This window comes from Chiroxiphia lanceolata, chromosome 2 (genome assembly GCF_009829145.1).
Source record: "Chiroxiphia lanceolata isolate bChiLan1 chromosome 2, bChiLan1.pri, whole genome shotgun sequence".
In the NCBI taxonomy this organism is placed as follows: domain Eukaryota; kingdom Metazoa; phylum Chordata; class Aves; order Passeriformes; family Pipridae; genus Chiroxiphia; species Chiroxiphia lanceolata.
The window spans coordinates 305410-327004 of NC_045638.1; the positions used below are offsets into that span (position 1 = coordinate 305410).

At 61.0% G+C, this 21595-nt stretch overlaps 4 protein-coding genes across 4 annotated transcripts; 2 read left to right on the plus strand and 2 right to left on the minus strand.

The window, feature by feature from the left end:
• Positions 1-115: 115 nt before the first annotated feature.
• LOC116782971 (olfactory receptor 52I2-like) lies at positions 116-3613 on the plus strand. Its single transcript, XM_032680156.1, has 2 exons — positions 116-881; positions 3411-3613. The coding sequence occupies exons 1-2, from the start codon at positions 116-118 to the stop codon at positions 3611-3613; spliced, it is 969 nt and encodes a 322-aa protein (XP_032536047.1).
• Positions 3614-12282: 8669 nt separating this feature from the next.
• On the minus strand, positions 12283-13386 carry LOC116782974. The gene is made up of 2 exons (XM_032680159.1): positions 13135-13386; positions 12283-13003 (listed from the first exon to the last, which is right to left on the minus strand). Exons 1-2 carry the CDS (start codon positions 13237-13239, stop codon positions 12326-12328), a joined length of 783 nt encoding a protein of 260 aa, XP_032536050.1. The 5' UTR covers positions 13240-13386; the 3' UTR covers positions 12283-12325.
• Positions 13387-15151: 1765 nt separating this feature from the next.
• LOC116781971 lies at positions 15152-16367 on the plus strand. Its single transcript, XM_032677873.1, has 2 exons — positions 15152-15504; positions 15636-16367. The coding sequence occupies exons 1-2, from the start codon at positions 15400-15402 to the stop codon at positions 16365-16367; spliced, it is 837 nt and encodes a 278-aa protein (XP_032533764.1). The 5' UTR covers positions 15152-15399.
• Positions 16368-18971: 2604 nt separating this feature from the next.
• Positions 18972-21594, minus strand: CHRNA10 (cholinergic receptor nicotinic alpha 10 subunit). The gene is made up of 4 exons (XM_032680131.1): positions 21401-21594; positions 20871-21025; positions 20011-20543; positions 18972-19458 (listed from the first exon to the last, which is right to left on the minus strand). Exons 1-4 carry the CDS (start codon positions 21401-21403, stop codon positions 18974-18976), a joined length of 1176 nt encoding a protein of 391 aa, XP_032536022.1. The 5' UTR covers positions 21404-21594; the 3' UTR covers positions 18972-18973.
• Between the last annotated feature and the right edge of the window lies 1 nt (position 21595).

Sequence of the window (21595 nt, forward strand, 5' to 3'; positions counted from 1 at the left end):
ACGTGCATTCCTGATTTGGCTCTTGCACTGCTGCAGAGTCTCCATCTTATCCCCCTGACACCGCAGGGCTGAAAATTCAGTGTCTGCTTTTAAACACAAATCAAGATTCTCCCTCATGACTTCTGATCCCTCCAACAGCAGCTCCTCCTCCTTCATCCTGGTGGGTGTCCCTGGCCTGGAAGCTTTCCCCACCTGCCTGGGTGTCCTTTTCTGCTCGGCCTATGTCATGGCCCTGGTAGGAAACGGGGCGGTGTTGCTGGTCACTGGGCTGGACAAGTCCCTGCGTGCCCCCTGCCACCAGCTCCTGGCCATGCTGGCGGCCGTCGACGTGCTCATGGTGACGGCCGTGGTCCCCAAGCTGCTGAGCGTGCTGTGGCTGAGCTCTGCCGAGATCGGCTACGTGGCCTGCTTTGTCCAGATGTTCCTTGTCCACTCCGCGACGTCAGAGGAGTCGGGATTGCTCCTGGCCATGGCCATCGACCGCTACGTGGCCATCTGTCACCCCCTCCGGTACCACAGCATCCTGAGCGCCCGGGCCGTGGCCCAGATGGGCCTGGCCATCGTGCTCAGGGCTCTCCTCTCCATGGTGCCCCTGACGGGGCTGCTGACGTCCCTGCCCTACTGCGGCCCGCGCGCGGTGCCCCACTCGTACTGCGAGCACCAGGCCGTGGCTGGGCTGGCCTGCGCCGACCCCGCGCCCGCCGGGCTCTACAGCGTGGCCGCCTCCTCCCTCACCGTGGGCGCGGACGGGGCCTGCATCGCCGCGTCCTACAGCCGCATCCTGCGGGCCGTGCCGGGGCACGGGGCGCGCCGCAGGGCCCTGAGCACGTGCGGGTGCCACCTGTGCGTGGTGCTGCTCTTCTACCTGCCCGGCATCGTCTCCGTCTACGCCCAGCACTTGGGCAGCGCCGTGCCCGCGCCCGCGCGGGTCCTGCTGGCAGACCTGTACCTGGCCCTGCCCGCCGCCCTGAACCCCCTCGTGTACAGCGTGAGGACCAGGCCCGTCCGCCGGGCCCTGCTCAGGGTGCTCCTGCCCGGCAAGGCCCGTGCCTGACACGGGGCCCCTGGTCTGCCAGGCGTGTTCACCGGGGCCGAGGCAGTGCCAGAGGCATTCCAGGGGATGCCCACGGTGAGCAGGAGCAGAGAGGACGGAGGACTCCTGGGCTGTAATGAGACCCTACTCTGTGAGGAGAGTTATTTGGACTGGGAGAAGGGGCACACGGCAGGTCCTCTTTCCTTCCTCCTTTCCAGGTGATACAGAGAAGCAAGAACCCACTCTGAGTCCGGAGATGTTCCCAGTGCCATGAACATCCCTGTGATCATTTATGGGGTCCACCTACATTTGTGTCCATGCACAGATCCTGTTACAGCTGTGGCTGCCCCATCCCTGGAAGTGTCCCAGGCCAGGTGGGACGGGGCTTGGAGCAACCTGGGATAGTGGAACCTGTCCCTGCTCATGGTAGGGGTGGCACTGCATAAACTTCAAAGTCACTTCCAACCCAAACCATTCTATGATTCTCTGAATTCTGCCCTAAAATCACTGTCTGTGTCCATGGCTATGAAGGTGATCTCAGGACTGGCTCCAATCACAGACCAACACTGTGTTCAGATGAATCCCCCCAAAATGCCATGTTCAGTCCTCACTTCCACATTAATTTAAAAATAAAACTCAGGGAAATGCATTCCAATTCAAAACCGGTTTGAATCTGTCTGTCTTCACCTCAGACATATTTTTTCCTGTCTTTGTGGTGTTTATCCAACTTTCTGCTGCACCTTCCATGACATCTAAAAAACCAGTTGACAGAATTTTCCTGCTGTCCCAAATTTGCATTTTTTTTTCTATGCTGAATTTGCACATTTTGGCTTTGCACTGCCTGGGCCTTGGGGAGGGTCTGGAGGAGGCACAAACAGCGCATTCCACGGCATGATCCTTGGAATAAGAGCCAGGAGAGGCTTCCAGCCACTGGTACAGCAGAGCCAGGGATGAAACTGCCCCAGCATTGCTCCAGGAAAACACAAAAAAGGCCTTTTAATTCTGCTGGAGGCAGCTCATGCAGCACATTCCTATCTGGGCTGGTCATCAAGGCCAGGTTGGACGGGGCTTGGGGCAACCTGGGCTAGTGGAAGGTGTCCCTGCCCATGGCAGGGGTGGCACTGAATGGGCTTTAAGGTCCCTCCCAACCCAAACCATTCTGGGATTCTGTGGTTCTAGGATGGTCCCTGACAGCTTCATTTTGAGGTCTCTGAACCCCCCAGTCCTGCTGGTATTCCCAGGTGTGCTGTGCCAGCCCCTCACCTGAGCAGGGCAGAGGCCCCTGTCTCTGACAGCTCTGTGCTCACACACACGGATCACACTGATTAACTAAACCCTTCACTCACCAGGAAAGAAAATCGGGTTTGTTTGACAGGAGCTGTTTCCTGCAGGCCTCGCTGATTGCCATAATTTAATTTGGCTCCACTCCTTTAATTCTTTATTGACCAAATATCCCATTAACATCTCGGGCTTTCTGCTGGGCATTGACGTCAGGGGAGCAATTGGCAGCTCAGCACATCAGCCCCAGTAATCCAAGGGAAGGGTCTGCAGCCTCCCAGCATTCCAGGCCTCATGGAAGTCTGGCAGAACCTCCTTGGACACTTGGAGGTGCTTTTTCCCTCATGCAAAGTCACTCTTTGGTGTCAGGAATCACCTTGACCTGCAGCCCTTCTGTGTCAGGAGCTGAGGGCACAATCACAGCCCTTCTTCAGGAGAGCCTTGGGGGTGGCTCAGATGTGGGTGGGCAGCCAGGGCCTTCCCTCACCCATCCACAGCACTTAATGTGACCAAGGGAGACTGTCCAGAGGTCCCTCAGGTCCTCATTGGAGGCTCAGAGCTCCCCAAAGGTAAGAGCTGCCCCTTCCTGCCAACCTAACACCGTCTGGAGGGTGGGGAGGCCCTGGCCCAGGTTGCCCAGAGAAGCTGTGGCTGCCCCTGGATCCCTGGGAGTGTCCAAGGCCAGGTTGGATGGGGCTTGGAGCAACCTGGGCTGGTGAGAGGTGTCCCTGCCCATGGCAGGGGTGGCACTGGATGGGCTTTAAGATTCTTTCCAACCCAAACCATTCCATGAGTCCATGAAATCAGAGGGGCTGGGAGCAGAGGCAGAAGGGAAAGTGGCCCCATGCAGCCCATGGGACAGCCAGGACTGTCCAGTGATGTGTCCCCTTGAAGGCACTGACCACAGCACCATTCAAAAGCCTGGCTGCAGATAACAGGTTCTGAAAGCTTTTCCCAAAATAAACAACAAAATTCCATGGTGCTGGAGACCTGCTGTGGGCACAGGTTTGCAGTCACACCAACGGCAGCCAAAATCCCAATGTTTCTGTCATTGCTCCAGGGAGCTGCAGCTGGGGACAAAGGTGTAGCTTGGCCCTCCCCGTGTACCTGCAGATGTCCCCCTCTGACCTGGCAGCTCATGTCCAAGTCCTGGTGGCTGACTTGTATCTGCCTGTCCCCCCCACGCTCAACCCCCTCGTTTATGGCATAAAGGTGAAGCAGATCCAGGAGGGGACCCTCAGACTGCTGGGGCAGCTGGCAGGACTCAGGTTCATGAGCTGCCAAAGGCAGGGCAGAGGCTGAGGGAGGGAGGCACGGCCACAAAAAGAGTTCTCCCATCCCAGAATAGGTGTGAAGTTGAGTACAAGGAGTTATCCCCCAGAAAGGTCCATCTCTGTTCTCTCTGCAGTGACTAGAAAGGGAAGCTAGACCAGATGTCTGCTGGTGACATGACAACAGCTTATGGACAGGAAACCAAGGGGCCAGTGCAGATGGTGCTGGGCAACTGTCTCTTTGGCCAGTGCACTTCTCTCTTCCAACACAGCACTTGGAAATCACAGAACCACAGACTTGTTTGGGTTGGGAGGGACCTTAAAGATTGTCCAGTCACCCTGCCATGGGCAGGGACACCTCCCACTAGCCCAGCTTGTTCCAAGCTCTGTCCAATCTAGCCTTGGACACTTCCAGGGATCCAGGGGCAGCCACAGCTTCTCTGGGCAATCTGGGCCAGGGCCTCACCACCCTCACAGGGAGGAATTTCTTCCCAAAATCTAATTAAAATCTCTCCTCTTCAGTGTAAAGCCATTTGCCCTCGTCCTGTCCCTGTCTGTCCATACCATGCCCAGTGTGCCCATGTCTCTCTCACACTGGGGAGCCTAGCACTGGACCCAGAGCTCCAGGAGTGGCCCCTCCAGTGCTGAGCAGAGGGGAAGGATCACCCCCCTCTACCTGGTGGCAATGCTCCTGCTGACACCTTTGCTCAGGCTCAGCCTGGTGTGCACCAGGGCCTTCTCTGCCAAGCTGCTTTTCCAGGCAGGTGGTCCTGTGCTGGTTCCCCAGTCCTGACAGGACTTTTCCCTTCTCCTGGATGAACTCATGAGGTTTCTGTTGGCCCATCCCACTGGTGGTGGTCAGGATGTGCCCTCCACATCCTCTGATTTCTCTTGGAAAACTCCCACTGCCTCGGCCAGAGCTCAGTGAAGGGAGGGCTCTGCTCCCTGCAGACCCAGCACCAGTGATAAACCAGCACCGGGGCAGGTCCTGACTAGCTGGGGGGTCTTGGGTTTTGGCCAGTTTAGGGGACAACTTTTGCCCCAGTACCATGTGAGGGTGGACAAGAGCCCATTATGAAGGTGCATGGGGCGGTGGTGACAGGGGGTGGTGGTGACGGGGTGGTGGTGACACAGGGCAGTGGTGACACGGGGCAGTGGTGACACAGGACAGTGGTGACACAGGACAGTGATGACACAGGGCGGTGGTGACACGGGGCAGTGGTGACATGGGGCAGTGGTGACAGGGGGTGGTGGTGACACAGGGTGGGAAGGGGCAGTGGTGACGCAAGGCAGTGGTGACACAGAGTGGGAAGGGGTAGTGGTGGGAAGGGGCAGTGGTGGGAAGGGGCAGTGGTGGGGATGGGTAGTGGTGGCTCAGGACAACTCCTGGACCAGAGTTCATCCACCCCCAGGTTCCTCCATGGAGGAGCCCCAAGGAAAGAGGCACTTTCCCTTGTTTATCTGCAGAGTAGCTGTGAGCCCAGCAGGGAAAGCTGAGTAACGAGCCTCAGAAGACTCCAGTGGAGCCTCAGAAGATTCCAGTGGAGCCTCAGGATGATTCCAGCAGAGCCTCAGGACAATTCCAGCAGAGCCTCAGGACAATTCCAGCAGAGCCTCAGGAGCCTCAGGATGATTCCAGCTCTGAGCCAGGGCTTACTTGCTAATTTTGAATCTCTCCTTGGGGTGAAGTGTCCAAAGCAAACAAGTTCAGCCCTGAGTGTGCTGGTGGGGTGGGTGGGTGCCCTCTGATGGGGCTCTTCAGAGATGGGCAGAGGGGGACACGGAGTCCCTGCAAAGGCTGGTGGGTTTGGGCAGTGACCCCAGCCCTGGCCACGTGTGGAGGGGTCTCTGCTCCCTCCAGAGCTGGTTGCAGAGTTGCAAAACCAGGGGTGCAGTGGCAGCACCCCTGAACTGCTACAACACCTCAAGGTCATGGAATCATGGAATCACAGAAGGTTTGGGTTGGGAGGAACCCTGAAACTCATCCTATCCCACCCCCTGCCATGGGCAGGGTCACCTTCCAGTAGCCCAAAGTGCTCCAAGCCCCTTGGCTGGGGACACTGGTTGGACTGCAGTTCCCTGGGCAGAAACCCCTCCAGGCCAGTGGCCAGACCCAGCAGGAGAGAGCTGGGTGAGCAGGATGTTCCTGATTCCACGGTTTCAGCAAGTCCAGCACTTGGGCCCCAGGCTGGACACAGACTCCAGCTCCCACCCATCCTCCTGCCTGTCCCCCTCAGCCCAAAACCTGCACCATCCCTCCCCCACAGCCCCACCCCAGCCTCAGCCACCCTCAGAATTAACGTTTAGTTAATTCCAAACAAATTATTGCTGTCCAGCAGCATTTCCTTGCTTGGCTGTTGTGTACACCACCCAAACTCCAGACCCAGGGGTGGGGCTGGAGCTGCCACTGAAACAGGTTTTCCCGTTTTACCATGGCATTTTCAGCCCCAAACCTTGAGCTGGATTTGAGGGAGGATCACTCTGATTTTTACAGGGAAGTTTGCACTTGGCTCTCACTCTTCATGGCAGGAGCTGCCCCACAGACCCGGGGGGCTGCACAGAGTCCACTCCCGTGGGGGCTGGAGAAACCCCCCGGCAGCAGGAGGGGGCTCGGGGGTCCCCTCGGGACAGCCCGGGAGAGTCCCACAGCGGGCACGGGGGGACAGCGAGGTGCAAACACCCCCCTGGGCAAAGGGGACAGAGAGCCAGGGGACAGCGACGTCCCCGCGGACAGGAGTCACTGCCGGGGAAGGTTTGTCTGTGGGGACGGAGCGGGGGCAGCGGGGACAGCGGGGACAGCCACCCGCGGCAGCGAGGGCCGGTCCCCGGGGTGACACGGGTGACAGGGCCGGTAATTGGCCCCCGGGCAGCGGCGGGGGGGTCGCGGCCACCGGCGCTCGAAGCTCCTGGGGCCCGCGCCGTAATTACCAGCCGGCTCGTTAGCGCTAATTGGACTCTCCCAGGAAGGGAACCTGATGGAAAAAACATAATAAACAAAGTTCAATTGCTTTTAACTTCAGCTTGTTGGAAAGTCCGGGGAGGGAAGTGAGTCAGCGGGGTCCAGACGTCGGGGGGAGGACGCGCCTGCCTCCTGTCACCGCCACACAGCCCCAATCTCTGCCCGGGGCCAGGGCACGGGGCCAAGGCACGTGTCCCCAGGGTCCCTGGGGCCAGGAGTGCTCTGTTGGCCGGCGCAGCGATGCTCCAGCACCCAACACCGTGCCTGGCCCTGCGCGGGGGGCCGGGGGTCCCACACCCCAGAGCGACTGTTCCCCAAACCAGGGACTGTGTCCCCCCAGGGGTACGAGGGACCACTCCGTGCTCCAGGCTCCACGTGCCAAGGCCACTCGTGACCAGCAGGGAGTGCCGGGGTGTCCTGACTGCCCCCGTCCTGGGGGTGCTCCTGACCCATGGCCACAAGGGCTGTGGGAGCTCGGGCCAGGGCTGGGGGTGTTTGGGAGCTCCCCCCGGACCACGGTGTGTGTTGGGCTGTGGGGGCACAGCTGGGACACAGGAGGCACAGCTGCTGTTGCTGCCCTGGGAGCAGCTCCCCGGCAAATCCGTCAGCCTGTGCCTCACAAAGCCTCGCAAACCCGGGAGGATGGACCCGTTCAGCACCACAGAATCCCGGGATGGCTGAGGCTGGAAGGGCCCACAGTGTCCCATGTGGTCCGACCTCCCTGCTCGAGCACGGCCATCCCAGAACACATGGCACAGGATTGTGTCTAGACACCTCTGGAATATCTCCAGTGAGGCGTCTCCATACCTGTTGGACAATCTGTTCAGGGCTGGGTCACTGCCCAGCCAAGAAGTTCTTCCTCCTGTCCAGGTGGAATTTCCTGGGCATCAGTTCCTGCCCGTTCCTCCTGTGCCATTGCTGGGCCCCCCTGAGCAGAGTCTGCTCCATCCTCTGCCCCCTCCCTGCAGCCCCTGACACACCCTGGGGAGGGCCCCTCTCGGGGTCTGCTCTGGAGGCTGAACAGCCCCAGCTCCCTCAGCCTTTGCTGTCACAGAGATGCTCCATCCCTTCAGCACCTTTGTCACCCTTTGCTGGGTGCGCTCCAGGAGCTCCGTGTCTCTCCTGTGCTGCCGAGCCCCGAGCTGGGCCCAGCGCCGCAGATGTGCCTCCCCAGGGCTGGGCAGAGGGGCAGGATCTGCCCCTGCCCTGCCGGCGATGCTTCCCTGTGCCGAGGGCGAGCAGCGGCAGCAGCGGGGCCGCCTTGGGGACACGGCTGTGACAGCGGGCACGGCACGAGTGTGGAGCACAGGAGGCACCTCCTGGCCAGAAGGCAGCACTGCCACCTCCTGCACTGCCACCACCGCGCTGTCACCTCCCTGCCACCTCCTGCACTGCCACCACCGCGCTGTCACCTCCCTGCCACCCTGTGCCAGCCCCCTGCACTGCCCTTTCCCTCGGTCTGGGCTCAGGGTGACAGACCTCATTCCACTGCTCCTGGGCCAGTCCCGAGTGCCAAGCCTTGCTTCCATCACTGCCTGCATTAATCCCCGAAAACAGGCTGGAACAGATCTCGGCAGGGTCGGTCCCTCTGCATTGTACCTCAGTCTCCTCTGTGCTGAACATCACCAGATCCTTCAGCCTTTCCTTCTGGCCACCTTTTCCAAACCCCTGATGACTTTTGTCCCTCTTCTGGCTCACACTGAGCACTGCTGGTCTTCTCCTGAGGTCCTGCTGGGACTCTCCGTGTGCTGTCATGGCAGATGCAGCTCCCAGGGATCTGCCCTGTGCTGGTCGGACACCTGACCCCGTGGTCTCTAAACAGGCCCCTTTCCCAGTTTCCCTGACTTTGGGGATTGTTTGACACAGTCTGGTCTTGGCTGTGGGGGGAACCCCAGTTACCCAGGGCTGCTGGAACACTGGCATGGCCCAGTTTCCAGATTTTGGGCCAGATCCCTCTCTTCCAATTCAAATGCTGAGAGAAGCTGGACAGTTGGTCCAAAGCCAAGATTCACAGCAGCTGGTCACACTCTGTCCCCAAAGGGACTGAAAGTGCTTCTGAATCTGCAGGTGATGCTGGAATGTCCTGCTTGCCCTCAACCACAGCACTCACCCAGACACCTCCCTTCCTCTGCAACAGTTCCACCACTTTCATCACTTAATCAGAGTATTTGCTTTGGTTTATTTGCTTATGGTTGTATTTTTGACTATTTAAATATTTCCACTACATCCTTGGTTAGGTTATTTTACCTGACCCCTCTCCCTGCAGTCAGGAATCTTCCCTAGAGACTTTGGCTTTTTCCTTCTAATTTGATTGATGTGGTAATTAGCTTTCAGCCTGGCTGACCCTAGCCCTGCTCTGTGTGTGATGGGGGTGTGTGTGCTCATAAACCCCCTGCCAAAGCAGGGCTGGATTTTTCCCAAGTTGGGCTCCTCTGTGACTCACCCAGTAAATCATGGAACCACAGAAGGTTTGGGTTGGGAGGGGGTGGACTAGTTAGTGTCTCCAGGTTCCATCCCATCCTGTTTTCTACAGTCCTGGATTCAAAACCGGTAAGTTCCCACCTCCTCTCACTGCAGCAGCTTTGGGGGAGGAGGGACCCAGCAAGGTCTCTCCTCTGCCTCCTCAGACCACTGGACTCACACTTGGGGGTGCCCTGGAGCTTGGGGGAGACCCTGACTGTCTCTCTCACATGTTGGAGCAATTCAGACGCCTTTAGTGTCTGTCATTCCTTCACACAGCAGCCGGGTTTGCCGAGATATCCACAGGATCCTGCCCACGGTTCCGCTCCTCCCCTGCCCCCAGCCAACTCTCTTGATCTCAAAAAGGCCATTCCAAGCCTTCCAGCACTTCATTCCTGCCAGGCATCTAACCCTGGGCATAATTAATGAGCAGTCTCCACACCTACAAGGTGTTGCTGTGTGTGGGAACAAGGTTCGTAGGGAAGCAAGAAGGAGCGGGAGCCAGTGGAGCTGCCAGATGAATATTAAACCCAAAGAGCTGCTCAGCAATATTTTATGTTTGTTACTGAGTTTGACTGGTTGGAAAAAAAAATCCCGGGCAATGCAAGGACTCCAGGGAATTAGAATCTTCCCCCAGCATAAAAGCCTCATTTTTTATGGAGCACAAATGAGTTCTGGGCAGACGGGGAGGTCCGGGAGCATCTCTCTGTATTTGCCAGCTGATATTTCTAAGTGCCTACAGAAAGTTGGGAGGACTGGGAAGTGATACATTAAAAATTGTAATTTTTAAAATAGGAAAATAGATGGAAAAGGGCCTGGGAGGGGGGAAAGAGCTGCTGGTTTCCCTGCTGCATTGCGGCTGTGCAGTTAAGGATCTCCGTTAGGCTTTGCTGCCATAAATTAAGAAGCATCAAACAGAGAGGGATAAGAAGGCAAGGAAAAAAGTCAGAGATCTTACAGCTCCAAGCTGGGGCTCCAAGGGCACTCCCAGGCAGAGCCCCCAGCTCCAGGATGGGGTGAAACCTGGGGCCAAGAGCTGCCAAGGGCTCACCCCAGAGCAGGAGGGATTTCGGGTGACCTTGGCAGTGGGACAGAACCCAAAATCCACCGTGGAAAACCCAGCCAGTAGCAGGGAAAGTTCCAGACTTCATGGGGAAAAGCACAACTTCCAGAGGAAGAAGTCCCTGTGTAGGCAGCCATGGAGTCTTCCCAGAGGCACTGAGGAGCAGGGTCAGTGGGCAGCGCTCGGAAATCCCCTGGATCCTGGCTCCAGGGACACATTCCCAAGGCCATGCTGAGCTGACTCAAGAGCCAGAGGGTCCTGCCCATGCCAGGTCTCCCTGGGACTGCAGGGGATGGAGTCCCATCTCCCCTGACACCCCACCAGCTTTTCCTTCCCTGGGTTCCCCACCAGCTTTACCTCCAGCATCACTAAATCTCCAGGCCGTCACCTCTGGCTGCTGACCACCCCAGAACAGATGCCAGCAGAGGATCCCATGGAAGCTGCAGTGTGGGATTGGGTAGGATGGCTGCTCTAGGTACATCCTGAAAAACAGAAGTTAATTTATTGAGTAGTTTTCTAATTCTGGGGCAATTTCCCCAAGAAATGAGTTGAAGCTACAAGACAGGAGAGATGCAGTGTTGGGAGCAGCAGAAATACACGGAGATGCTCAATGCCACAGGCTTTGGGGAGAAAAACCTGGGAAAGCGTGTCCGGCCTGGGAAAGGCTGTGGTACATTGGATGGACAGCTGGACACTTACAGGAATTACTGTGGGGGTGGAAGGGCCTGGAATTAACACCCAGATATGATGAACTCCCAGCCTGCACTTCCCATGGACGTGTCCCATGCAGCTGGAGATGGGATAACTCCCACCTTTCACCCATGTTTGGTGTTGGGCCCCTCACGACAAGGACATAGAGGGGCTGGAGAAGGAAAGGTGTCCAGAGAAGGGAGGGGAGCTGGGAAGGGGCTGGAGCAGCAGGAGTGGCTGAGGGAGCTGGGGGGGCTCAGCCTGGAGCAAAGGAGGCTCAGGGGGGACCTTCTGGCTCTGCAACCCCCTGACAGGAGGGGGGAGCTGGGGGGGGTCGGGCTCTGCTGCCAGGGAACAAGGGACAGGAGGAGAGGGAACGGCCTCCAGCTGTGCCAGGGGAGGCTCAGGTGGGACAGGAGGAGGAATTTGCTGCTGGAAAGGGTGGTGAGGCCTTGGCAGGGGCTGCCCAGGGAGGTTTGGAGTGCCCAGCCCTGGAGGTGTCCCAGGAAGTCCTGGGCTGTGAAACCCGCACCAGGACCTGCCCGATCCCCCCATGAGCTCTGCCCTGTGGTGGGAATTTGGGGAGGTTTGGGGAGGTTTGGGACAGAGCCCCGGGGTCCCCCCGTCAGCCGGTCCCGCTGTGCCCCCGGCGGCCCTGCGCGGTCCTGCAGGGCCCGAGTCACACACCTGGCACAGGGCCCATGTCACACACCTGGCACAGGTACCGAGTCACACACCTGGCACAGGTACCGTGTCACACACACCGTGTCACACACCTGGCACAGGTACCGTGTCACACACACCGTGTCACACACTGTGTCACACACCTGGCACAGGATCTGTGTCACACACCATGTCACACACCGTGTCACACACCTGGCACAGGTACCAGGGCAGGGTCCTGCCCAGGGGGGAGTCCAGCACCGGGCACATCATGGGGTTCATTCCCCCATCCCAGGCAGGAGTCCAACACCGGGCACCTTCGGGTGCTGGTTCCCATTGTCCCCCAGTGCCAGGGGCTCTGGAGCTGCAGCCTGGGGGTGGGTTGGCCAAACACAGCTTGTGGTGGCACTGGAAACCCCTCTGATGATGCCAAGTCCCTGATTGTGGCTCGGATCCTTGCCGTGTGTGCAGTGATGGTTTGTCTGGCATTTCCAAGCCCAAGATGCCCCACACGGCTCTTTGCAGGCAGGTACAAGCTCCCCCTGCCCTCACCCTGAGGCAGATAAACAGAACCCAGCTGTGGATGGACATTTGGCATCCTCTTGTCCTCTGCCCTTCCACCTCGTGCCTCTGCACAGCCCGGCAAGGACAGCTCTGCGGCCTGAGGGGACACAGAGAGGCACCTGCAAGTCCTGAGCTGCTCTCGCTCCTCCAGTGCTTTTGGATTGGCAAGATAAGCCAGGGATCAGCCTCCCCAAAAGCCAGAAGTTGTTGATTAGTAGATGAGGTTGGTTATTGGCAAATCTCCGGGACTGGGTTGGATTGAACTGGATTGGAAGGATCAAAGGGAGGAGCTCCTGGGTTTGGATACTTTATCGCCAAGGCTCTCGCAGGGAGTGTCCCCGGTGCTACTCGAAGTACTGCACCGTCACCAGGGGGGTGGCGAAGCGGACGCGGCGCCGGCGCCGGCGCTGGATGTGCCGAGCCCAGAGGTGCATCAGGGAGCGCCCCAGCGAGCTCTGCCTCAGGTAGCGCTGCAAGAGGCCACGTCCCGGCCCCGTGCCACGCTGCCTGACCCCCAGCCCCCACTGCCAGGGGCTGGGCCGTGCCGGGCGGGTCCTGCCCCGGGTGCCGCATTCCAGTCCCCTGGCGCTAAAGATCCTCCCTTCTCTGGGGAGGGACCAGGCCGTGGCCGCGGAGCTGCCGCTGCGCTGTCCCGTGTCCTCACGTGTGTCCTCTTCCGTCCCCTTGCCCATGTCCAGCCTCGGCAGCTTCACTCCGAGGCGCCGGCCAGACTTTCTGACCCTCAGCAGTCCCGGCACCTCGGTCTGGACCACCGGGAAGGGCCCCTGTTCCCATTGCCACTGGGCCAGATGTGCCTCCAGCTCCCTGCACTGCTCCTCGAACAGCGCCCAGGTGTCCTGGGAGCTCCGGATGAACCTCGGGAAATGCTTCCTGTAGCACATGGAACTTCGTCGGGAGCTGCCAGGGGACGTGTCTGCCGATTCCTGCGCCCTGTCCACACTGCTCTGCTCCTCCGCCTGGGCTCTCGCTGCCCTTGGACGCCTCCGGGTCCGCCGGATCCTCTGCAGGAACCACAGATGGCTGAGACGGGAGCAGCTCCTGGGCCCACCCCACAGCCCCCCACGATGCTCCACATGCCACCCCAGCCCACCCCAAACCAACCCAGCCCCCAGAGCGGTGCAGAGGCACCTACCCAGAGACGCTTGTCCCGCAGCACGACAGCGACCAGGATGAGCTGCAGCACCAGGATCATGACTGCAACCAGCTCCCCCATGGTGAACATGTCGAGGGACCTCATGGCACCATCCCTGCCACTCCAGGTCACCAGTCAGAGCCCCCTTTGTGACACCACAGGTCAGGCAGGGCCCCCTTTGTGACACTGGGAGTTCCCAGGAGCCCCAGGGAGAGCCCTGGCTGCCTCAGGCACGTGACCGTGCATTCCAGGTTGTCCCTCTAAACCGTTGGGATTCCTAAGGTCAGTCGGGTCGTAACAATTCCATTTGACATCACGAATCTGTTTCCAGCTGTTGTTGGATCTGTAACTGCTGGGTTTTTAACTGGTTCATCAAATAAATCTCTTTTGAATAGGTGGTTTGTTTCAATTTCAGGAGCCTCCATGACACGAGGGCAGTGATCATCCCCCTGGCCCGGGCACTGGTGAGGTCAGACCTCAAATCTTGGGGTCAGTTTTGGGCCCCACACGACAATAAAGACATTGAGGTCGGGAGTATGTCTGGAGAAGGGCAATGGAGCTTCAACCCCACTTGCCAATTCAGTAAGGAAAAAAAAATGGAGAAATGAACAAGGTGAGATAATTTAATAACCGTACGTAGATTCTGAAGACACTGGAAGGGAAAGAACAAACAAGGAAGGAAGAAAAGAAAAACAAGTGATGTGTGCCCTGCCTGGGGCAAGTGACCATGGAAGGATGAGCTTTGGATTCCCAGGGAAGGAAGGAGGGAGGCAGCAGGTCTGGAGAGTGATGACCTTTGGAAGAAGGGGCAGCAAGTCAGGAGACCGACAAGGATGTCAGGAGGTCATGGAGAGAGAAGATGAGAAGGGCCAAAGCCCAACGAGAACTTAATGTGGCTAAGGAGGTAAAAGGAAAGCCAGATGATTTTTTAGAAATAATACTTTAGTTTTTGATTTTTTTGTTGTTGGTTTGTTTTTTTTTAATTTGTTGCTGGGGGGAACATAGAGCCAAAGAGTGAGGACAAGCCTGAGGTGCCAGGGGATGAGGCCCAGCCACAGAGGGTTGTGAGGGTCAGGGCCTGCCTGACCAACCCAGGATGTTGTTTGTGGCTTGGACAGGCCGTGGTGGCTCAGGATTGGAACCTTTTGCTCTTCTGGGCCCGGCGCTGCCACCAGCACCGGGACATCAGAGGAGGCGGCTCCGGGAGGGACGGGCGTGGCGGTGGCACTGGCAGGGAGGGACGTGGTGGGGGCACTGGCAGGGAAGGACGTTGTGGGGGCACTGGCAGGCAGGGATGTGGCAGCTCCACCAGGGTCCCAGGAATCCCCTCAGGCGGGCACGGAGCTTGCCCAGGAAGGCCCGTGGTGCCCAGCCATGGGCCCTGCCCGGGGGCACCCGCTGCCGGGGGGGGGCCTTGGCTGGGCCCCACCACGGGTCAGGCGTGGGGATGCTGCGGGCCAGCTCCAGGAGGCTGCTGCTGCTGCTGCTGCTGCTGCTGTCGGCCTCCAGGGAGTTGGTGATCACCACTTCCCTGGGGAGGAACCAGGCCATGGCTGTGGAGCTGCTGCTTTCCAGCTCCGGGGGGCTGCTGCTGTGTCGTCCCGTGGCCTCATTGTCCTCCTCCCTTCCACTGTCTCTGTCATTGTCCTCCTCCCTTCCACTGTCTCTGTCATTGTCCTCCTCCCTTCCACTGGTCGTGTCTGGCCTCTGCACTCGGAGGTGCTGGGGTGAATTCCCACCCCCCAGCAGTCCCGGCAGCTCCTCTGGCCCCTCATCCTGGAGCTCTGGGAAGGGCCCCTGTTCCCATTGCCACTGGGCCAGCTGTGCCTCCAGCTCGCTGTGCTGCTCCTCAAACAGCACCTGGGCGTCCTGGGAGCTCCGGATGAACCTTGGGAAATGCTTCCTGTAGCTCATGGAACTTTGTTGGGAACTGCCATGGGAAGCTGCAGCTGCCCAGCACCGGCTGCCTGATCCTGCTGGGCCCTGCTGGTGTCACCAGCAGGTGACTCGTCCCCTCGTCATATGGCAGCCAGATGTCACAAAGGGGGCTCTGCCTGCCCCATGATGTCATAAAAGGGGCCCTGCCTGCCCCATGATGTCACAAAGGGCTATAATGGGCCATGGGACACGGGGCACTGCAGGTGGGCACCACCTCGGCCTCTGCCGCCCCAGCAGTGTTGGGATCCCATCACTGGGACCCCGTAGGTCACTGGGGAAGCTCGTCCCCAGCCTGTGCTGGTGACCTGGAGTGGCAGGGATGGTGCCATGAGGTCCCTCGACATGTTCACCATGGGGGAGCTGGTTGCAGTCATGATCCTGGTGCTGCAGCTCATCCTGGTCGCTGTCGTGCTGCGGGACAAGCGTCTCTGGGTAGGTGCCTCTGCACCGCTCTGGGGGCTGGGTTGGTTTGGGGTGGGCTGGGGTGGCATGTGGAGCATCGTGGGGGGCTGTGGGGTGGGCCCAGGAGCTGCTCCCGTCTCAGCCATCTGTGGTTCCTGCAGAGGATCCTGCAGAACTGGAGGTGTCCAAGGGCAGCGAGAGCCCAGGCGGAGGAGCAGAGCAGCGTGGACAGGGCGCAGGAATCGGCAGACACGTCCCCTGGCAGCTCCCGACGAAGTTCCATGTGCTACAGGAAGCATTTCCCGAGGTTCATCCGGAGCTCCCAGGATACCCAGGCACTGTTTGAGGAGCAGCACAGCGAGCTGGAGGCACAGCTGGCCCAGTGGCAATGGGAACAGGGGCCCTTCCCGGAGCTCCAGGATGAGGGGCCAGAGGAGCTGCCGGGACTGCTGGGGGGTGGGAATTCACCCCAGCACCTCCGAGTGCAGAGGCCAGACACAGCCAGTGGAAGGGAGGAGGACAATGACAGAGACAGTGGAAGGGAGGAGGACAATGACAGAGACAGTGGAAGGGAGGAGGACAATGAGGCCACGGGACGACACAGCAGCAGCCCCCCGGAGCTGGAAAGCAGCAGCTCCACAGCCATGGCCTGGTTCCTCCCCAGGGAAGTGGTGATCACCAACTCCCTGGAGGCCGACAGCAGCAGCAGCAGCAGCAGCAGCAGCAGCCTCCTGGAGCTGGCCCGCAGCATCCCCACGCCTGACCCGTGGTGGGGCCCAGCCAAGGCCCCCCCCCGGCAGCGGGTGCCCCCGGGCAGGGCCCATGGCCGGGCACCACGGGCCTTCCTGGGCAAGCTCCGTGCCCGCCTGAGGGGATTCCTGGGACCCTGGTGAAGCTGCCACATCCCTGCCTGCCAGTGCCCCCGTGTCTGTCCCTCCACCGCCATGTCCGTCCCTCCCGGAGCCGCCTCCTCTGATGTCCCGGTGCTGGTGGCAGCGCCGGGCCCAGAAGAGCAAAAGGTTCCAATCCTGAGCCACCACGGCCTGTCCAAGCCACAAACAACATCCTGGGTTGGTCAGGCAGGCCCTGACCCTCACAGTCCCCCGTGGCTGGGCCTCATCCCCTGGCACCTCAGGCTTGTCCTCACTCTTTGGCTCTATGTTCCCCCCAGCAACAAATTAAAAAAATCCAGCCAAAGTATTATTTCTAAAAATCATTTGGCTTTCCTTTTACCTCCTTAGCCACATTAAGTTCTGGTTGAGCTTTGGCCCTTCTCATCTTCTCCCTCCATGACCTCCTGACATCCTTGTCGGCCTCCTGACTTGCTGCCCCTTCTTCCAAAGGTCATCACTCTCCAGATCTGCTGCCTCCCTCCTTCCTTCCCTGGGAATCCAAAGCTCATCCTTCCATGGTCGCTGTGCCCCAGACGGGCTCCCACCATCACATCACCCCCCACCCCCAGAGTTTGTCCCCCCAGCCCTTTGTGCTCCCCCACCCCACTCTCAGCCTGAGGAGCAGGGAAGGCCTCGGTGCCCAGCGTGGACTGACCCACCCCAGGACATCAACACTGCAGCACAAACCCAACCCACAGACCATGGGCAGAGCAGGAACTCTGACCCCACCCAACCCAGTAGAGTCTCCAGCCAGCACCAGTCCTGCCCCAGCACCCATCCAGCTGAGGGGGTGTCCAGAGTCTGGGGGTGCCCGCTCTGTGTGGGGGCACCTTTTTATGGGTGAGTTTTCCCTGCCCTCGAGAGAAGCTTCTCTTTTGCTTCTCCTTTTGCTTTCTATGCAAATTAGTTCTCATGCTCAGTGTGTTCTTCCTGCCCTTTCTGGAAATGGGTTGGAGGCTTCGGGGGTCACGGCTTCTGGTGCCCCAGTGGATGTTGGGGGAGCTGGGGGGCCACTGGGAACCTGCTCAAGCCCAGGTGCAAAGTGCTGTCCCTGGGGAGGAACAAGTCCAGGCCCGGCTCAGGCTGGGAAGGGCTCGGCAGAGATGGTCCTGGGGGGCACCGAGCTGAGCTCCTGTGGCCAAGGGGCACTGGGCTGTGTAAGGAGGAGCACTGGCAGAGGGCGAGTGAGGGGACCCTCGACTGAGAGGATGTCCTTGCCCCTGGTCTTGTCCCCAGGCTTGGCAGAAGGGCCAAGCACCCAAACACTGCAGAGCCCACCCTGTGCTGCACTGTGGGTTGAGATCTGTCCCAGGGGTGACCCCCACAAGGGACCTGCCACCCCCTCGAGGCTGTCGTGGGGTCTGGAGCAGGAGGGACAGTGGGAAGGGGAACCAGAGGGGCTCAGCTGGAGGGGGCCTTGGATGTGGGAGAATGGTGAGGGGCCCCAGAGGGCAGGGCAAGGTGGGGCTGGACATGGTGGAGAGGAGGATGCAAGTGTGGGATGCAGGTTTTGGGGTGAAATTGTGAGTTGCAGGAGTGGGGCACAGGTTTTGGGGTGCAGGTGTGGGGTGCATGTTTTGGGGTGAAGATTTTGAAGTACAGTTGTGGGGTGCAGGTTTTGTGGTGCAAGATTGAGGTGCAGGTTTTGGGGTGCAGGGTTGAGGTGCAGGTTTTGGGGTGCAGGTTTTGTGGTGCAGGGGGACACTTCTCATGGAGCTGAACTGTGGTGCTGCAGAACCCCTGTTGCTGCCCTGGCCAGGGTCCCACACCCCGGGGCAGAGCAGGGCTCTGTGGCCCTGGGGCCAGGCAGGGGTCCCAGAGGGGCCGGGTTCCCACGAGGCAGTGGCTGCCACGGGCTGGGCTGTGCAGGCACCGATGGACCCTGGGACCAACCTGCCCTGGCCAGGGTGGGCAGTGGCTCCAGAGCTCCTGCTGGGCCCCACATCCCTCCTCACAGGGACCCCCATATCCCTCCTCACAGGGACCCCCACATCCCTCCTCACAGGGACCCCCACATTCCCCCTCACAGGGATCCCCAAATCCCTCCTCACAGGGACCCCCACATCCCTCCTCACAGGGACCCCCACATTCCCCCTCACAGGGATCCCCAAATCCCTCCTCACAGGGACCCCCACATCCCTCCTCACAGGGACCCCCACATTCCCCCTCACAGGGATCCCCAAATCCCTCCTCACAGGGACCCCCACATCCCTCCTCACAGGGATCCCCACATCCTTTCCCACAGGGACCCCACGTGTCAGTCAGTGGAGGCTGAGGGGCCTGATCCCTCCATCCCTCCCAGGGCCACCCTCATCCTGGCCGGTACCTGGAGGGAGCCAGTGCCCTTGCCCCAGGCAGGAGAGGCAGGACACACATTCCACAGTTTATTTCCATTTGAGGGTGGGATGTGAAGGGGGGACGTGGGTGCCCACCCTGGCAGAGCCAGCCAGGACCTCTCAGCCCTGCAGCCGGGCGGGGGTCCTGCTGTCGGGCTCCTCTCCCCCAGCAATGGTGCAGCTCCCACCCTGTGGCTCCAGGGGGTCCGGGGGCACTTTGGGATGGGTCGTGGGCAGGGGGTGCCTGGGGGTGGTGGGTCCACAGGGCCGTCAGGCAGCATTGCCCAGGACCAGCACACTCATGAGGAAAACCATGAGGAAGAAGATCCACATGAAGAAACGATCCATCACCTTGGCCACCTTCTTCCAGTCCCCGGTGCGGCGCTGGTTGGCGCGGTGCCGCCGGAAGCAGCCGGCGATGTAGCCGACGTTCCTCAGCAGGGCATCGTGGTGGCACGGGCAGCGGTCCCGGGGGCAGCCCCCTGCCTCGGCGCCCACCCCCCCCTCCCCGGGGCTCTCCCACGGCCCCCCAGCATCCCCCCTGCTCCCCCGCCCGCCCGGTGCTCGCTGGGGACTCTTGCAGCTCTCGCCCACCTCGTGGACGCAGCAGAGCCGGGCCATGTGGTGGAGGATGAGCCGCCGCGCCCAGGGGGGCACGGGCCGGGCCCCCGGCCCGCAGTGGTGGACGTTCATGATGAAGATGGTCAGTGCGGTGGAGGCCGTGATCATGGTCATGGTGGCGATGTAGTACTTCCCTGCGGGGGCAGGGGGCGCTGGCACTGGGCTGGAGGGGTCCTCACCCCCCTCACACCACGGCCCTTCCCCTGGCAGAGGGTCCTCACCCCCCACACCCCACGGCCCTTCCCCTGGCAGGGGGTCCTCACCCCCCACACCCCACAGCCCTTACACACCCCACAGCCCTTCCCCTGGCAGGGGGTCCTCACCCCCCACACCCCACAGCCCTTACACACCCCACAGCCCTTCCCCTGGCAGGGGGTCCTCACCCCCCACACCCCACAGCCCTTACACACCCCACAGCCCTTCCCCTGGCAGGGGGTCCTCACCCTCCACCACAGCCCTTCCCCCTGGCAGAGGGTCCTCACCCCCCCCCAGCCCTTCCCCTGGCAGGGGGTCCTCACCCCTCACGCCCCACAGCCCTTACACACCCCACAGCCCTTACACACCCCATAGCCCTTCCCCTGGCAGAGGGTCCTCACCCCCCACACCCCACAGCCCTTCTCCCCCACAGGGGCCTCACCCGACCCGCGGCACAGCCCCCCAGCCCCAGGGGATGCTCCGGTGCTCACCGATGAGCGGGACGCTCTCCGAGGGCGGCATGCTCTCCGCCACCAGCAGCTGGAACACGGTGAGGGCCAGCAGCACCGTCACCCCCAGCGACACCTTCTCCCCCGAGTCGGCGGGCAGGTAGAAGCCGAGGGGCGCCAGGAAGGAGACCATGATGCAGGGCAGGAGCAGGTTGAAGATGTAGAAGGAGGCGCGGCGGCGCAGGAGCAGCGTGTAGGTGACGTCGGGGTAGGGCTCGGAGCAGCAGCCGTAGGTGATGACGTTCCGCGTGGCCGGCATGCCCAGCACCTCCCACTCCACGTTCTCCACGAAGTCCGTCAGGTCCCCGGTGTCCAGGCGGTTGCGGAGGTCGATCTGGTTCCCGTTGTAGGTCCAGGAGCCGAAGGTGAGGCGGCAGCGCTGCCCGTCGAAGGGGAAGTAGGACACGTCCACCTTGCAGGAGCTCTTGGTGATGGCGGGCGAGTCCCACATGATGTGCCCGTCCGAGCGCAGCACCACGTTGGTCTCCATGGAGCCCCCGAAGTGCTCGTCGGCGCTGGGGGAGGAGGGGGGAGGGACGGCCGTAGGGCCAAGGTGGCCCCCGGGCTGAGCCGTGTCCCCTCCCCGTGTCACTTGAAGCCCCTGGCTGCCCCCCCGGTGGGGAGGGTCAGTCCCAGGCACACTGAGCTGCTGCCACCCGCCCCAGCCCCACGTCACCCCGTTGGTGTGACCATCTCCTGCATCACCCCCAGCAGGACCCTCCTGCTCCCGCCCCACGTGCAGCCCCCCAGCCCCAAGGCTGGCAATACCCGCTGCAGCCCCCCAGCCCCAGCCTGAGCCCCCCGAGCCCTGGGAGCAGCCGGGGGGGCCCAGCACAACGCACTTGTTGTACAGGATGATGTCTGGCCGCCAGACGTAGCTGCTGGGGATGCGGATGCTGTCGATGCCGCCGTAGTCGTCCTTGTCCCAGGTCAGGTGGGCGTCCAGCCAGACCTGGCGCACCCACAGGTACGAGGTGAGCACCTGGTTCCTCTCGTCCTGCCGAGGGCAGAGGGTGGGCACGGGCCGATGGCCCCCGGTGCCATCCCCGCCCCCCTCAGCCCCAGCCCGGTGGCCTCTCCAAATGTCCCGAGGGGCTGAGGTGGCTTCAAAGGGGTCCTGCTGGTTTGAGGAGGTTGGAAATGTCTGAGCTGAGCTCTGAGGCTTCACGGGGGACGAGGTCATTGAAGGGGGGAGGTTGTGCTGGTTTTGGGGGGTCTGAGCCGTCTTCAAGTGGTCTGAGCTGGCTCGGGGGCAGCTGGGCTGGTTTGGGCGGGGTCTGGGCTGGTTTCAAGGCTGAGCATCATCGCGAGGCGGAGCAGGACCCATCGGGGCAGAGCCGAGCCGGGGCCGGGGCCGTGCCCGGGCACTCACCATGTCGATGATCTGGGAGAGGGTGACCTGCAGGGTGACGTTGAGCGCCCGGTCCGTGTCCTCCACGGGGCGCAGGGCGCTCGAGTAGTTGGCGAAGAGGTCGTGGAGCAGCTTGTATGCGAACCTGCCCTGCGCCCCCCGGCAGCCTGGGGGGACCCAGAGCGGCGCTGGAGCGGCCAGGGCGCAGCCGGAGCC

What these genes read in the sequence shown, in the direction of transcription:
- LOC116782971 (XM_032680156.1), top strand. Translation starts at nt 116, where the DNA reads ATGACTTCTGATCCCTCCAACAGCAGCTCCTCCTCCTTCATCCTGGTG. An exon ending in CTACCTGCCCGGCATCGTCT is followed by an intron (nt 882 to 3,410) that starts CCGTCTACGCCC and finishes GCTTGGCCCTCC; the next exon opens with CCGTGTACCTGCAGATGTCC.
- LOC116782974 (XM_032680159.1), bottom strand. Translation starts at nt 13,239, where the DNA reads ATGAGGTCCCTCGACATGTTCACCATGGGGGAGCTGGTTGCAGTCATG. An exon ending in TGCGGGACAAGCGTCTCTGG is followed by an intron (nt 13,004 to 13,134) that starts GTAGGTGCCTCT and finishes TGGTTCCTGCAG; the next exon opens with AGGATCCGGCGGACCCGGAG.
- LOC116781971 (XM_032677873.1), top strand. Translation starts at nt 15,400, where the DNA reads ATGAGGTCCCTCGACATGTTCACCATGGGGGAGCTGGTTGCAGTCATG. An exon ending in TGCGGGACAAGCGTCTCTGG is followed by an intron (nt 15,505 to 15,635) that starts GTAGGTGCCTCT and finishes TGGTTCCTGCAG; the next exon opens with AGGATCCTGCAGAACTGGAG.
- CHRNA10 (XM_032680131.1), bottom strand. An exon ending in GACATCATCCTGTACAACAA is followed by an intron (nt 20,544 to 20,870) that starts GTGCGTTGTGCT and finishes CTCCTCCCCCAG; the next exon opens with CGCCGACGAGCACTTCGGGG. An exon ending in GGAGAGCGTCCCGCTCATCG is followed by an intron (nt 19,459 to 20,010) that starts GTGAGCACCGGA and finishes CTGCCCCCGCAG; the next exon opens with GGAAGTACTACATCGCCACC.